Source organism: Littorina saxatilis, linkage group LG2 (genome assembly GCF_037325665.1).
Source record: "Littorina saxatilis isolate snail1 linkage group LG2, US_GU_Lsax_2.0, whole genome shotgun sequence".
In the NCBI taxonomy this organism is placed as follows: Eukaryota; Metazoa; Mollusca; class Gastropoda; order Littorinimorpha; family Littorinidae; genus Littorina; species Littorina saxatilis.
Genome location: NC_090246.1, coordinates 63,350,869 through 63,365,873, shown reverse-complemented (window position 1 = coordinate 63,365,873; position 15,005 = coordinate 63,350,869). Strand labels below are relative to the sequence as shown.

The window sequence follows — 15,005 nt, the reverse complement described above, 5'->3', positions numbered from 1 at the left end:
AAAGTGCTAAAAAAGAAAACCCGCAATTAAAAGGCTGAATAAAAATCAATCGAAGGACAGCCGTGGGTATGTTTTTAGTTTTCTTAATTACAGTAGGAAAATGAAACCTTTTGATAAGAAACGTATTAAGGCAACGTATTTCATTTACCTTGTAAACATCAAAGGCCGAAATCGTTTCGTCAAAAGCAGAATAGAGGTCGTTGAGCAAATCAACTACCTGAAAAAATACAAAAACGGCTAATAAAGCGAGCGAGCTCGTACACACACACACACACACACACACACATACACACACATACACACACTCACACATACACACACACGCGCGCGCGCGCGCACGCACACACACACACACACACACACGCGCACATTCACACACACACACAAACACACACACTCTTCTTACATGTATGGGGGTGAGGCGTCTTGAAATTGATGTAAGCCAAGATGTTTCTGCATATTTTGCATTATAATTAACTCAGACTTCCATTGATTGACTTACCACATTTTTTGGATACAGTTTTTTTGATCATATGTGAGGTCGTGAGGCGTCTTGAAAGTGATGCAAAGCGAGGTGTTAGTGCGTGTTTTCGATTGTATTTCACTCTTATTTCAATAGAGTGACATCGAGTTTTAGATACAGTTTCTTCTAACGTGTATGGGGGTGAGGCGTCTTGAAAGTGATGTAAGGCGAGGTATTTGTGGATGTTTTGTATTATAATTAACTCAGATTTCCATTGATGGACTTATCGAGTCTTTTGGATACAGTTTCTTCGTACATGTAAGGTCGTGAGGCGTCTTAAAAGTGATGTAAAGTGAGGTGTTAGTGCGTGTTTTCTATTGTATTTCACTCTTATTTCAATAGATTGACTTATCGAGTTTTGTAGATACAGGTTCCTCTTACATGTGTTGGAGGAAATGCGGCTTGAGAGTGTCGTAAAGCGAGGTGTTAGTGCGTGTTTTCTATTGTATTTCACTTTCATTTCAATAGATTGACTTAGGCCACACACAAAAAAATAGTCTGTTTACGGTAACATAGGCAAAAAAAATAGAGTCGGTAGGTCGGGGGAAAAAAAATTCCCAAAAAACATATTTTTAAGTTATTTTGCAAAAAAAACAAAGCCTTTTTTCTTTTCTTTTTTTTCAAAATGCCAAAAAAAAGTCTAGGGTCGCGCGAAAAAAATAGGGTCGGTACCGTAAACAGACTATTTTTTTTTGGGGGGGGGCCTTATCGAGTTTTGTAGATACAGGTTCCTCTTACATGTGTTGGAGGAAAAGCGGCTTGAGAGTGTCGTAAAGCGAGGTGTTAGTGCGTGTTTTCTATTGTATGTCACTCTTATTTCAATAGACTTTTCGATTCTTGTGGATACTGTTTGTTCTTACATGTATTGGAGGTAAGCGGCTTGAGAGGGTTGTAAAGCCCACGATGTCACTGAAGTAGATGGTAACACAGCCGTACTGCTCGGGCTCCACGTGCAGACCCATCTTCAGACGGTTCGCTATGTCTCTGTCAAATAAGATGCATAGTTACTTCTCACAGGGAATGGTGGTGGTGGGTGTGTATGTGTGGGGGTGGTGGTGATGGTGGTGTGTGTGTTTGTTTGTGTGTGTGTGTGTGTGTGTGTGTGTGTGTGTGTGTGTGTGTGTGTGTGTGTGTGTGTGTGTGTGTGTGTGCGTGTGTGCGTGCGTCCATGCGTGCGTCCGTGCGTGTGTGGTGGACTTCGGATGTTTGTTTTTTGGGTTTGATTGTCTTTAATTTTTGCAAACTTGGATAAGTTAATTAGAGTAAAATGGCTTCAATCAAGCGTCTCTTGACAACACTGGCCAAGATTCAATAACACTATGTCCCCATCGTACTATTGTTAAACTTGTACTAATAACGAAACTGCGTGTGAGGTAAAAGACATAGCACTTCCGAAGAAAAACAAACCAAACATAAGATCAACAGTCGATTACAGATGACTAGCAATTTGACCACACCAAGACTTTTTTTAATTTATTTTTTATTCTCTTTTTGTGAAGTTTTTTTGTTCTTATATGTATAGGCTTTAAATTACAGTACATCACTTAGACAAGGGGACAATTACAACACACAGGGGGTGGGGAGGTGGTCATGGCTTGGTGGTCGCAGTATCAAAAATATGTTACGGAAAAAGAACCTAAGGGTTACATCAAAACATGCATATACAGACGCCAATCCTTGTAAAATGTATCTAGTGTATTATTCATAGCTGCGTTATACTTTTCCCAAATAAATCTTTGCTTAAAATTTCTATTAAATGTCTGAAAATGAGCGATCTTTTTGTTCATTTTGGAAATATATAAGCCTATGTGGTGTTTGGCACAAATTACTAACACATCAAAAAAACTTTATCGGTGACTACATTGTTCGCCACTCCAAATAGAACCAGTTCTTTGGACAGTGTTACATTTGTCACAATGGGTGCAGTTCGCCTTTAACCAACGTATAAACGCCAAGACTTACTTGGGCAGGATCTGATAGAGAAGCTCTTCCGTTTTCTTCTTTTCCTCCCCGAGTTCAGCCGTCTTTTCCTCCACCAGTTTCTCCAGGTTGTTAGCGTAACGCTCCATGCGACGCAGCAGGTTGTCCAGCAAGTTGGCAGACTGACCGGACTTTCTGGACACACAACACAACAATTCGCGTTTGAGCGATATAAAAACATTTAGTCAATGAGCGCTTCTGGGGTGATAACGCGAGACAACTCCTGTGATCTTGCCGCAAGGTGGCGCCAGTTACCAGCCGAAAGAAAGAAGGGGCATAACCTTACCAGAACCGACCATTGTCTGTTTACCGAATAAAATGCACGACTTACACACGAACTGTTACCAAACCGATATGTTATTTGGGACCAATGCAAGGTGGTTTTTTTCTTTTCTCGTGTGATCAGTTACAAGCCGAAAGAAAGAGGGGGCATAAACCTCACCAGAACCGCCCATTAACCTGTGGACCTGGAACTAAAAGATCGATCTGTAGATTGTTGGATTCGTGAATTGATGAGGAATACAATGCAGTAATTTGTTTGGAGTCTGTAGGTAAAATGTCGATTTTAATGACAACTTTAATGAACAAACTAATAAAGCAAATTGTCAGGTTCCGAGCTGAAATGCAATCCTGTAGGCCAGACTGAGCCAGATAATGCTTGACCAACATTTCAATCGATTCAATTGAAAAATGAGGGAGTGACTGTGCCGCCTTAATTTGGAGAAAAAAAACCGGTCATGACGTCCTCAAAGACACTTATATCCACACAAAAGGGGGGGGGGATCTAAGGATATCATCTGGAAGAATTCGTATTTAATGTTTCATGAAGATCTTTCCAGTTATTTTCTGGGAATCGCTCCACACACACACACACACACACACACACACAAACACACACACACACTCCCTCTAACCTCAAAATGCTTTAATCTTGATGTTGGTTTTTGTTTATGGCGGCCGCTGTGAGGTGAAGTCCTCACACCAGACTGCCATCATGATCTCCACGCCCAGCACCGAGCACTCACCCCCACCCAACAACCCCCAAACTCACAATGCGATAGTCTGGATGTGCCTTTTCATGGAGGGCTCCGTGGGACGGAGATTGGGATTCTCGCACCAGCCTGCCGTCATGCTCACCCCCCCCCCCCCCCCCCCCACCTACCCAACAGCACCCAAACTCACAATGCGATATTCTTGATGTGCTTTTTGATGGTCGTCGCTGTGGGACGGAGATGGGGATCCTCGCACCAGCCTGCCGCCATGATCTCCACGAAGCTGCTGAGGGGGCCCGGGCTCTGGACGGAGGGACGCAGGAACGATTCGGGGGTCCCACCCCGCCGCAGTCTCTCCAAGATTTCTGGAACGGTCAGACGGCGTGAAATCTGCTTTAAGCTTTACAACGATTGACGCCTTTCGGGGAAGGGCACTTGTCGCATTGTTTGGTTCAAGCGTGTTTTATTTACTTTTCGCTGTATACAATCGTTTCACACGCAAAAACAACAGAACGATAACAAGCAAAATGCTTATTGACACACACACACACAAGATAATAAGAAATACACATTCACGATTACAACATGTCGAAGTTTGCGACAAGGCGAGCGAATTTGCTAAAAACAAAATGCAGCAGCGGATTTGAGACAAACACGAGAGATAATACTTACAGTTGTAGCAAGTGATTGCACAATTGCGACAACCTATGGTTTAAACAGTGTTTTATTCACATTTATGTTTTACAAACCCAGTATAGGACAAATGAGCGCAATTTGTATGTACTCTTTTGTGCCATCACAGTAAAGAAATAGTCAAGTAACAACATAGTAATGCGACAATCTTTTTGGTCGTTGCAACAAGCAAACTCTTGGTGCCATACCCTGGCCTGTAAGCATTGTGTTAACAACCAAATACACCAACACTTTAAGACATGATTTTTTCAGATTTTGAAGAGATCTTAAACGTTGTTTTTTTACTGTACCATCTAGCGTGAGATATTCAGCCTCCCTCCCTCTCACTCTCGTAAGGCGAGGCCCGGGTGATGAGCTCGTTGAGGATGAAGGCTGAATATTTTACAATATCTGCATGATCCAGGGGAATACCAAAGCCTTAATTACCATCCAGCGTGAGATAGTCCGTCTCCCTCTCGAAAGGTGAGGCCCGGGTGAGTTTGATGGCTGGACGTTTTATAATTATATGTGCATGATCCAAGGCAATAGCAAAGCCTTACCATCCAGCGTGAGATAGTCTGTCTCCCTCTCGTAAGGCGAGGCCCGGGTGATGAGCTCGCTGAGGATGATGGCAAAGCTGTACACGTCGCCCTCCTTTGTGCCGCTTTGCGGAGCCTGGCCTCTCAGGACCTCTGGGGCCTTCCACAGACACTCTGGTGACACAGCCACAACGACCAAAGTCGCTTGTTCATTTCAAGGTTTTTACCAAAAATAAATGTGCGCAAAATTTGCAATCATTGTCTCGCTTGTGACTTCCTTGCAAGCAGCTGAACATTTTGTCCGATAAGTTTTGTGTATAATTAGTGTTTGTATGTTTGTGTACTTAAAAGACCGCTTATTCAAAATATCTGTGAACGTAACGTTTTGATTTGTCAATAATTAAACGTTCCAACAACATACCTTTCTTGTATTTTGTATGTCATTTCAATGCTTGTTATTTGCTCAGGTGTCAGCAGATAACAAGCATTGAAATGACATAAATCATGCAAAGAAAACTTTTTTGCAACAAGAAAAAAACAACTTTCTTCGCTTTTTTTACAACCACTTTGAAAAATAGCTAAATGCCTTGTTAGGAAAATAACTTGAATTGTGTGCCACCTTTGACCTTGATATTATGTAATATTACTTTGATACGCTTGTAGTTTTTGAGAATATTTATTATTTTTTTAAGCATATATGTGCATGTGCACTGGCTCTTTGCGAACCATCTTTTGTCGTTTCAATACTCGGAAGAATATTGGGTATTCACATTACCTTTCTAAAAGGAAACATTTCATAATTAAGATGAAATCTTTCCCCCAAAAGCGGCGTATGGCTGCATGACGGGGTAAAAACGGTCATACACGTAAAAGCCGGCTGATTTTCAGCCCATGAACGAAGAAGAAGAAAAAGAATATAACAAAAATCAATAGCGTCAGCGTATCTGGACACAATTCTTTGATGTCTCGAGTTTCAGTTCGTTACAGTCAAGTTTTCGCAATAGGTTCCAGACCTAATATACAGAGGCATGTTTCCTATCAATCTAATGACAATTTCAGTATATGATTACATTATGTTAATTCTATTATACTATAAAGTAATACTATTTAAGTAAATAAAGTGATGGATCCTCTGATAGATGAACTGTCAATGTCTTTTGCCCCGAAAACATTCTTTGTTAAGAGACCTGTTCTTGGCCATTCAAATTCAAATGTACGTGCACGAATCTTTTTTGTCTTGTCAAGATGCTTTCTTCAGCAATCTCTTGTTAACCATTTACACACAAATGGATATAGACGAAGCAAATAAACGCTTTTTTTGTCTTGGCAAAATGATTTCTTTAGCAATCTGTTGCGGGCCATTCACACACAAAAGGATAAGATGAATGATTTGAAAGAAGAAATAGCGCGCTAAATCTTTTTGTTACAATCGAGCTGACGATTCTCTTTTAATATCAAAGTTACAAAACAATGATATACAAGATCGTCGATCTTTTCTCGTGAAAGTTGTATTTTTCTGTTGTGCACTTTTTACACTCAAGAGCAGAAATAAAACTGGTGCGGATAATTCAGATTACCATGGTCTCATCTCAGCGCCTCAATTGCTAGGGCAAAAAATAAATGACACGCAATTAAGGGCAACAAAAAAGCAATAACAACAAGGCTTACTCTCAATGCCAACAACAAGGTAACAATTCAGAATTCTATTTTTGCGCTGCAAAGTGAATCAGTTAATGGAAATCTCATTACGGTGTATGTCATGTTCCTGCGAAGACGAAAGCAATTTTGGTGTCTGATTTTCTTGTGGCTGTAATTTCATATCGTAAATCATTCACATGGAAATTGGTGTTTGTTTGGCACAGCCAGACCGTCGTAAAGGCCAAATCAGATAGAACGTTTCATGCAAAACAACAACACACTTCAAAGCGTTTTTGTCCTTCTAATTTCAGAAGCGTCTGACGCACTTGAGATATATGATATTTACTGATGCACAAAACATATAAGACACGACGGGTGCAGTGGCCTTGTGGATAAGACATTGGCCTTCTATGCGGAAAGTCGTTAGTTCAAATCCCGGCCGCGGCCGCCTGGTTAGTTAAGGGTGGAGATTTGTCCGATCTCCCAGGTCAACTTATGTGCAGACCTGCCAGTGCCTTACCCCCCTTCGTGAGTACACGCAAGCCCAAGACCACGTGCGCACGGAAATGATCCTGCAATCCATGCCAGATTTCGATCGGTTATAGAAACACAAACATACCAAGCATACTTCCCCCGAAAGAGGCGTATGGCTGCCTGAATGGCGGGGGGTAAAAACGGCCATACACGTTAAAACCCACTCGTGCAGAAACATGAGTGAACGTGGGAGTTTCAGCCCATGAACGAAGAAGAAGAAGAAGAAGAAGAAGAAGAAGAAGAAGAAGAAGAAGAAGATATAAGACATTCATCGACGCACTAAATATATATATATACAATAGTTGCAGACGTACTGAAGACATATACTTTTGTCATCATTTTCACGAGTTTTCATTCACAAGCACCTGGGAAATAAATCTCATGTTCCCCGGGGAATAAATCCCCGGTTACCATAGTTGCAGGAAGCCCTATTACATGGATAATCAAAAGCAAACCCAATAGAAACGCTCGAGGATTCTTCGGCTCTTTTCATTGGCGTTTCCCCAGACCTAAACAGACGACACTGCTTCGCCAAGTTCCAAATACGAACTGGAAAACTGGCAAATGTAAACAAAAAACAAAACTACCTCATCAAAGGTCATATACGTTTATGCTTTATCGCAAACAAATGAAACCTATCGATATGTTTTATCTTCTCACAAAGTCATGGAGTGCGTGTATCTCTGTTTGGAGAAACACGAACGTCAAGTTTAAGTCAAACCCTGACACACACATTTTGACCCGTGCACAAGACGTTGTATCGATAAACTAAGCGCAAATAAAAAAATAATAATAAAAAAGCAAAGAACATAGCAACAAGAAATGAAGACATCTGACAAAGCCGAGCAAGCAGAATGACAAGTCTAATGAAAAACAGAGAGGCAATGAGAAACAAGATCGCGATTATCTTTCCTTCGCGGCACGACGCAAATCGTTTGTGTCCTTTGACCCAATTCGTGCAGTGCTGCACGATGCAAATCTTCTGTGACCTTTGACTCAACGTAGCTTCAATATTCGATTACTAATATTTACCACTGAATACCGAGGGGTGGAATACCGAGAGGGGCAGGGTGGTAGGGCGATGGTGAAATGTAATGAAGAGACACGTGTAGCAATAAGAGAAAAACGATTCTGCAATAACACAAACAAGAACAAAAAACCCAACACTGACCTATATGAATATTTAATCAATAATATGATCGTCTGCGTTGCAGGTGTGCAAGTGAAGGGTTGGGGGGGGGGGTAACTTGATCATTAATTTGTGTGTGTCAATGTTTGTGTTCATGGACTGATTGTGAGGGAGGGGGAGGGTGGGGTGGGGTGTGTTTCAGGTTTTGGTGTGGGTATGAAACGAGCAAAACAATACCCACACCGCAAAATCTTGGAGGCAAAAAGCACTCGCCGTCGCATCATTTTGTCCGCACCATATTATATGCACCAACAACCGGAAAGAAAGGTGACAATGGAAAAAGACTCATCTTTGCTTCCTGCGATTCCTTGCCCCCGACTCGAACGTCGCACGATAATCCACATAACATATCTGTTGTGAGATGGTCAACGCTGACTGTGCAAGCAAATCACCTCGTTTGAAATACGACAATCCCATCGCTCGAATGCAACATGTGGGCACTATTGTCTCAAAGGCGCTTACTGTTGGTTTCACACACCACTCTGTAGTCGGAACCTACAGAACTTCGCATCCTCAAACCTGACATACTTGTCTCAACATTATAAACTCAAATCACACACAGTAAGTTGCTTTCGCACGCCAGCTTTGAACAACGTGCTGGGGCCCCGACATGCATTATAATAACAGAACTCGCGTTTCAAACCATGGCTCCCTGTGTTGATTTTTCACTTGATGTTGAACCACCAAAATGATGACAAAAACGATGTTTGATGGTGTGTTGCCAGACCAGCTTTTTTGTCGGTCCTCGGGGGGCATATCGACTTTTGTTTCATATTTTGGTCAATAAATATGAAACAAAAGACGATATGCTCCCCCTCGGACCGACAAAAAAGCTGGTCTGTCAACAACCCATCAAACATCTTATAATATCTCAGACGAGTTTGAACTCGTGTGATTATCACCAAAACACCAACTGACCTCTTTTGTACTCCTGGCTGGAGAAGTCAATGCGCTCCTGGCCAAGTAGGGAGGCCAGGCCGTAGTCTGCCAGTTTCACAGTGAAGCGGTTGTCAATCAAGCAGTTGGCGCTGCTCAGGCGGCCATGATGACCCACGGGGCTCCCGTGAAGATAGTCCAGACCCTGCAATGGTAACATAAGGAGCGTTCTCGTTGACCGTTTCATGTAAGGATTGAGCGTCCTCGTTAGTCATTTCATGTAAGGATTGAGCGTCCTCGTTGACCGTTTCATGAAAGGACTGAGCGTTCTCATTGACCGTTTCATGTAAGGATTGAGCGTTCTCATTGACCGTTTCATGTAAGGATTGAGCGTCCTCGTTGGTCGTTTGACGTGCAAAGCGTCCTCATTGGTCCTTTGGTCAATAAACAATATTCGGAAGTACCTCTGTCGGGTTTGTATCATGGGGAAACTTTCCCACGTGACATTATGGGCAATTCACTAGCGAGGGGTGTGTCTGAAACACATGGACAAGGAGCACGTGTGGACAGTTTCCCTCAATAAAAGCAAGAATATACACTCTTTCGAAACCCATAGAGTCATTTCCGGAGTTCGTCTATTGACGTAAGGACCGTCCTCATGCACTGGTTATCTGACGTAATAGCATCCTCATTACATTAGTCATTTGACGTAAGAGCATCCTCATTACATTAGTCATTTGACGTAAGAGCGTCCTCATTACATTAGTCATTTGACGTAAGAGCGTCCTCGTTACATTAGTCATTTGACGTAAGGGTGTGGCCTCAGTTTGCGTAGTCGGTATGACATTACAGGAAAATATGTTAACTATAACCCAAACACTATCTGCTTTCGTGATCCAAAGAATTCCTTTTACTGATTCGGAAAAACAAAACAACACATATAGCTCAAACGATAACTAGCATGAAGAAATGTTTTTTTAAAGGTGACTTCTGACCTGATGAAACGATGAACACACTCTTCTATTCTTTTTAAGTTCAGCAAACAACATTTTCAAGACGGACAGCGTCCTCCTTTTTCATACCTTGTCCTCGTGATAATTCATACAGGATAATACCAACATCACACGAAGTGTTAATTGCCTCCAAAGGGTGCAGATTTGTTTTTTAAAGCATTTACATGCAACAGAGTTGTTCCTACATGTTAATAGTATTCTGGCATCGGAAAGTCGTACATTGCATACACCACAAAAACTAAATCTTTTTTTTTTACAAAAAAAGTCAATTATGAACATTTGCAGAACTGAAAAATCGCTGAACTTGCTTGCTGGCCGCTGCGCTGCTACTAATGACTTCGGTCCTCGCTCTCTCTCTCCGACTCCCTTATCTGTTACCATTGTTTCATTCCAGATGCTGTCCTTCACTCATCACCCTGCCCTCCAACCCTCTTCCATTCCCCGCATTCGTTCCAACGGGACTCTGCAATCACTTCCTCCTGCATTACCTCAACACCTCCTCCCCCCCCCCCCCCTTTTAGCTGCATATCTGTCTCGTTTAAATAGAGTTTATGGTCGCTGACCGCTCCCTCTAAACTCACACTTTTACAAAAAAAAGTCAATTATGAACATACAGACGCAAATACGTATGTCGTTGTCTAGGGTTGCCCAAACAAGCAAATCATCAAAGTAAAGCCTTGATAACGACATCGTCATTTTAAAAAAATACAATAATAAAATTACAAAAAATTCAATAACAATGTATAGTCTGATAGTGTGGATGCAACTACATTTCTGCTGTTCTCAATCACTGGCTGTGATGGTCCCAGCTATCTTATAAAAAAAATATTACAAAAAAGAAGAAGACAAAAAGGTCTTCTAACCAAGCGAGCCTTTTCAATCAGTATGTATCCTTTGCAAAGTCAGAAATATTCTCGCATCCCCGAGCACCGACTTGATTATCCGCAAAGCAAGACCCAGCATCATACCTCACAATTTACTGCCAATCATCGTCTACCAAAATCCGTCAATCAAAAAATGTATCAAATCGATCGAAAGAACCTAACCGCACAAAGTCCGGTGGCAGCTAGTGGTTTCGTGCAGAGACCGGTTGATGTTAAAGGCATGCTGTCTGCCGAATCCTTTTTTACACGTATTCTGACGAATTCGACCTAAAGAAAGTTAAAGGGACATTTACCGTTTCATAACGAAGACGCACCCTCAATGATCTACTGGAAATGCTCCCTAATTTTGCTGACTAATTGAATGAAGCTGAATGGTGGAACCAGTCTGACTCTTCCGCATCATCTTTATATTTTTTTCAGTTGCAAACCTACAGCAGATGAAACCCTGTTGGATATTAGGAAATCCAATCAATCCGGAATCCAGCAAATGTCAGCAAGTTCCATAGCTGTTGGGGGCGAAAGAGTAGGACGAAGCAAAAGTGAAGACTGTGTACTTGGAGAATCGCCGTCTCTGGTGACTACCTTAACATGGAAATAATTCAACGTCCAAACACTAAGTTGAACGTATTCCTGGTGTCGGATTGTTCTCATTGTTCCAATCGCCGAACCGAATGTGTGCGATTTGAGACTGGGTGTTTTTCGGCGTGCAAGTGGCCTTTAAAAGCAAGAAAGTACGGATAGGTCAATGCTGAAAAGTGTTGACATTCCTGTCTCGACAGTAAAGAAATAAATCGTGTCCAATGTGATTTCGCTTACAAAGTGTCTTGCCTGTGGTCATAAGCAACACAACATGTCATACGAAACTTAAATGTACAAAGAAGAAAATGCAGACAAGCCTGCTAGCAAAAACTGACCTGGTTTATCTTTATGGACAAGTACATTAACTTATGGAAAGACGCTCTTATCTGCTGAAAACAAAGTTAATACAGACGGTTGTTCATGTTGTTTTCGTTAGAAATAGCTCTCAACTCTCGTACAAATTCAAGACGGCTCGTCAAAATTGTTGCTTGTTTTTTTGGGGTTTTTTTCTTTTCTTTTTTTTCTTTCATTCTTTTTTTTTCACTTACTTCTTTTTTACTCTCTATGACGCTTTATTTTTTTCGGCGTTTTTTTCTCCCCCCTCTTTATTCTGTGTCTTTTGGGTTCTTCTTCCTATTCTTTCACACTTACAAAAATCAGCGTCAGTGATACTATACTAGCATCGTTCCAACTTCACGCCCAGTCCACAACCGTGTGTTGAAACGAAAGTTCTTGAACAAGCCATTAACTAACAAACAAAAAAGTTGTAAGCAGAAAGTGCAAACGGTTGTAAAATGTCCATGGGCGGGGAGAAAACGAGAGTAATGTGCATGTCCCTCATCATTAGCGTTCGTCATTCTAATGGTTATGGCGTCGTGCCCTTACCTGTGCAATATCGTTGGCCAAGGATATTTTGAACTCAGCGTCCAGAGAGACTGTGTTCACGCTTCCCAGAAGGTCCTGAACACACAAACAAACAGATACGTAGATCAAAAACAGAACAATAAGCGGGCATGCACGCATACAAACACACACAATAGTAGCGCATTCACATACACACACGCACGAGCACGCGCACACATATACACACGCACGCTCGCTCTCTCTCTCTCTCTCTCTCTCTCTCTCTCTCTCTCTCTCTCTCTCTCTCTCTCTCTCTCTCTCTCTCTCTCTCTCTCTCTCTCTCCTTGTAACATAAAGTTCAATTATCTCTCGTTCTCTCTCTCTAGGATCTTTCTTTCTTTATTTGGTGTTTAACGTCGTTTTCCACCATTCAAGGTTATATCGCGACGGCTCTCTAAGATGTTCAGCAGAATTGTTGTATATGTAGAGGTTACACGCTAAGTCACACTGGATATCAAAATACTGGGTTGCATCGCGCGGACTATAAAAAATGCGAGCTTTGGCCAGAAATGACTCTCTTCCTGCGTTGTCTGCCTCTGCATATAATTACGTATCAAAGTACGGTATACAGAAGCATCTTCAGGATATTACACATAATACAGAGATTATTTTTCATGCGCATATTTACAATATATACATACATATGTATATATATATCATATATGTATAATTACTTGAAGGCCAAAATACATACCTGCAAACTGCCCTTTGGACAGAACTCTGTGACCAGCACGGGAGTGTGTACGTCCAAACAGGCCCCTAACACCCGTACTAAGTTGGGTGCGGCCAGCTCCCGCATCTGTTGAACAAACACACAACGAATTATCAAACACGTTTGTAGAAAACTTGGCATCTTCAGAGTTTTTGTATCATGTGTTGTACCATCACACAACGAATTATCAAAAGCATTTGTGGAAGCCTTGCCAATTGTCAGAAATATTTATCATGTGTTGAACAAATACCCCACGAATGATTTATATTGGTTGTAAAAACATTGCCAATCGTGAGAAATATCTCTCAACTCGGACGTATCATAAACAAAATAAATAGTGTTTAAAAAAACAAGCCATCCCTAGACATGCTCCTCGTCTTTTATGCAAATACTCATATGAAAAACACCAACACCAACACCAACAGCAACACCAATAATAATAACATAACAAAAAGTCTCACCGACCAATTTAAACTCGTGAAGAACAGCATTATTCACAGTAGGTTTTTGGATGGCTAGCTTTCGCACTCGCACTTGCTGGCCCTGTAACAGAAAAAGAAAACGGACTTTTCAAGCGTTCCTGATTTATTAGCTTACGCTGTCCGCTGATCAATGTTTACGAGCAAAAGACCAAGCGAAAGTTTGTGCAAGATTTTCGTGTGCGGTTTTGCGTGTGCAATTTCTGCACTGATAATTCTCGTAGATATTGATCTGCATTCAGACTTATTTTATGAGTGTAATTATTTCTTATTGTAAAGAAGTGTTTTCACACGAAAACGTCTCTTGTGAAGTGTTTACCTATCTTTTCGTCTACAAAAAAAAGCTAAGTTTGAGGATCGTTTAAAATGACAGACAAAACGAACCATTCACTAGAACTGAGACCTATCGGCCTTTTAAGTTGGACAAACAAGATACTCAACAGAGATAAAGTAATTAAAGGTAGTCACCTATCCTTGAATGCTGCTTCTTCAAAGATGACATGCAGGAAGTCAAATGACTTTGTGTCTGTTAGTTATGTGATTTGTTTGTCCCCATGCGATAAGGTATGAATGTGTGTGTGTGTCGAAAGTCATCTGTTCTATGTGGCTAGTTGGTTGTCTGCATGTCCGTCTGCCTCTCCCTCTGGATTTCTGACAGTCTTAGCATCTCTGTAAGGCGTGAGGGTATAAAGACAGGAAGGCCAAAAGCATCGAGACAATAATTCATACATAGAGATTACGTCGATCGCAAGACGTAAATTGATATATGAATTATAATTCTGAGCAAGTAACATATGAGTCAATTACTTCACTTGGTTGTAAGAATCAAATGGTTTGTTAGCCTGTGTTGTTTGTTGTTTGTTTGCTTAACGCCCAGCCGACCACGAAGGGCCATATCAGGGCGGTGCTGCTTTGACATTTTAACGTGCTCCACACACAAGACAGAAGTCGCAGCACAGGCTTCATGTCTCACCCAGTCACATTATTCTGACACCGGACCAACCAGTCCTAGCACTAACCCCATAATGCCAGACGCCAGGCGGAGCAGCCACTAGATTGCCAATTTTAAAGTCTTAGGTATGACCCGGCCGGGGTTCGAACCCACGACCTCCCGATCACGGGGCGGACGCCTTACCACTAGGCCAACCGTGCCGGTTGTTAGCCTGTGGAAACCATGGACACAACAGTTTAATAACTTCCCTTGAGTATTTCCAAAATAAACTTGTATCCTACATACGTGAGAGAGACTACCCCTGGCATAACTAAACCAGACACTCACACGTTAGTATATCATTTAAATGAGGTCGTGTCAAACCCGTGGCAGGGACCTAATTTTTCACTTGATGACAAAGTCATCGAGACAAACGTCATTGCGCTTGATGTTTCTCTTGGAAGAATTTTGAGAACTTACACGTCACGCTATACTTTCTGAAGTGACGTCTTTTTGCTTTGACGTCAAGTATTCACGAGGCTTTGAAAAAGATCTAGGTTC

General features: G+C 41.6%; 1 protein-coding gene across 1 annotated transcript in view; it reads right to left on the bottom strand.

Annotated features, from left to right (window-relative positions):
• LOC138953718 (atrial natriuretic peptide receptor 1-like) overlaps window positions 1–15,005 on the bottom strand; it is a 49,245-nt gene that overhangs the window by 3,589 nt on the left and 30,651 nt on the right. Inside the window, exons 11-18 of the mRNA XM_070325611.1 lie at window positions 13,017–13,121; window positions 12,305–12,379; window positions 8,986–9,148; window positions 4,728–4,880; window positions 3,686–3,860; window positions 2,486–2,638; window positions 1,384–1,507; window positions 149–217 (exon numbers count right to left, since the gene is read on the bottom strand). Of these exons, the coding sequence (XP_070181712.1) occupies window positions 149–217; window positions 1,384–1,507; window positions 2,486–2,638; window positions 3,686–3,860; window positions 4,728–4,880; window positions 8,986–9,148; window positions 12,305–12,379; window positions 13,017–13,121 (1,017 nt within the window). The remainder of the gene's footprint in view (window positions 1–148; window positions 218–1,383; window positions 1,508–2,485; window positions 2,639–3,685; window positions 3,861–4,727; window positions 4,881–8,985; window positions 9,149–12,304; window positions 12,380–13,016; window positions 13,122–15,005) is intronic.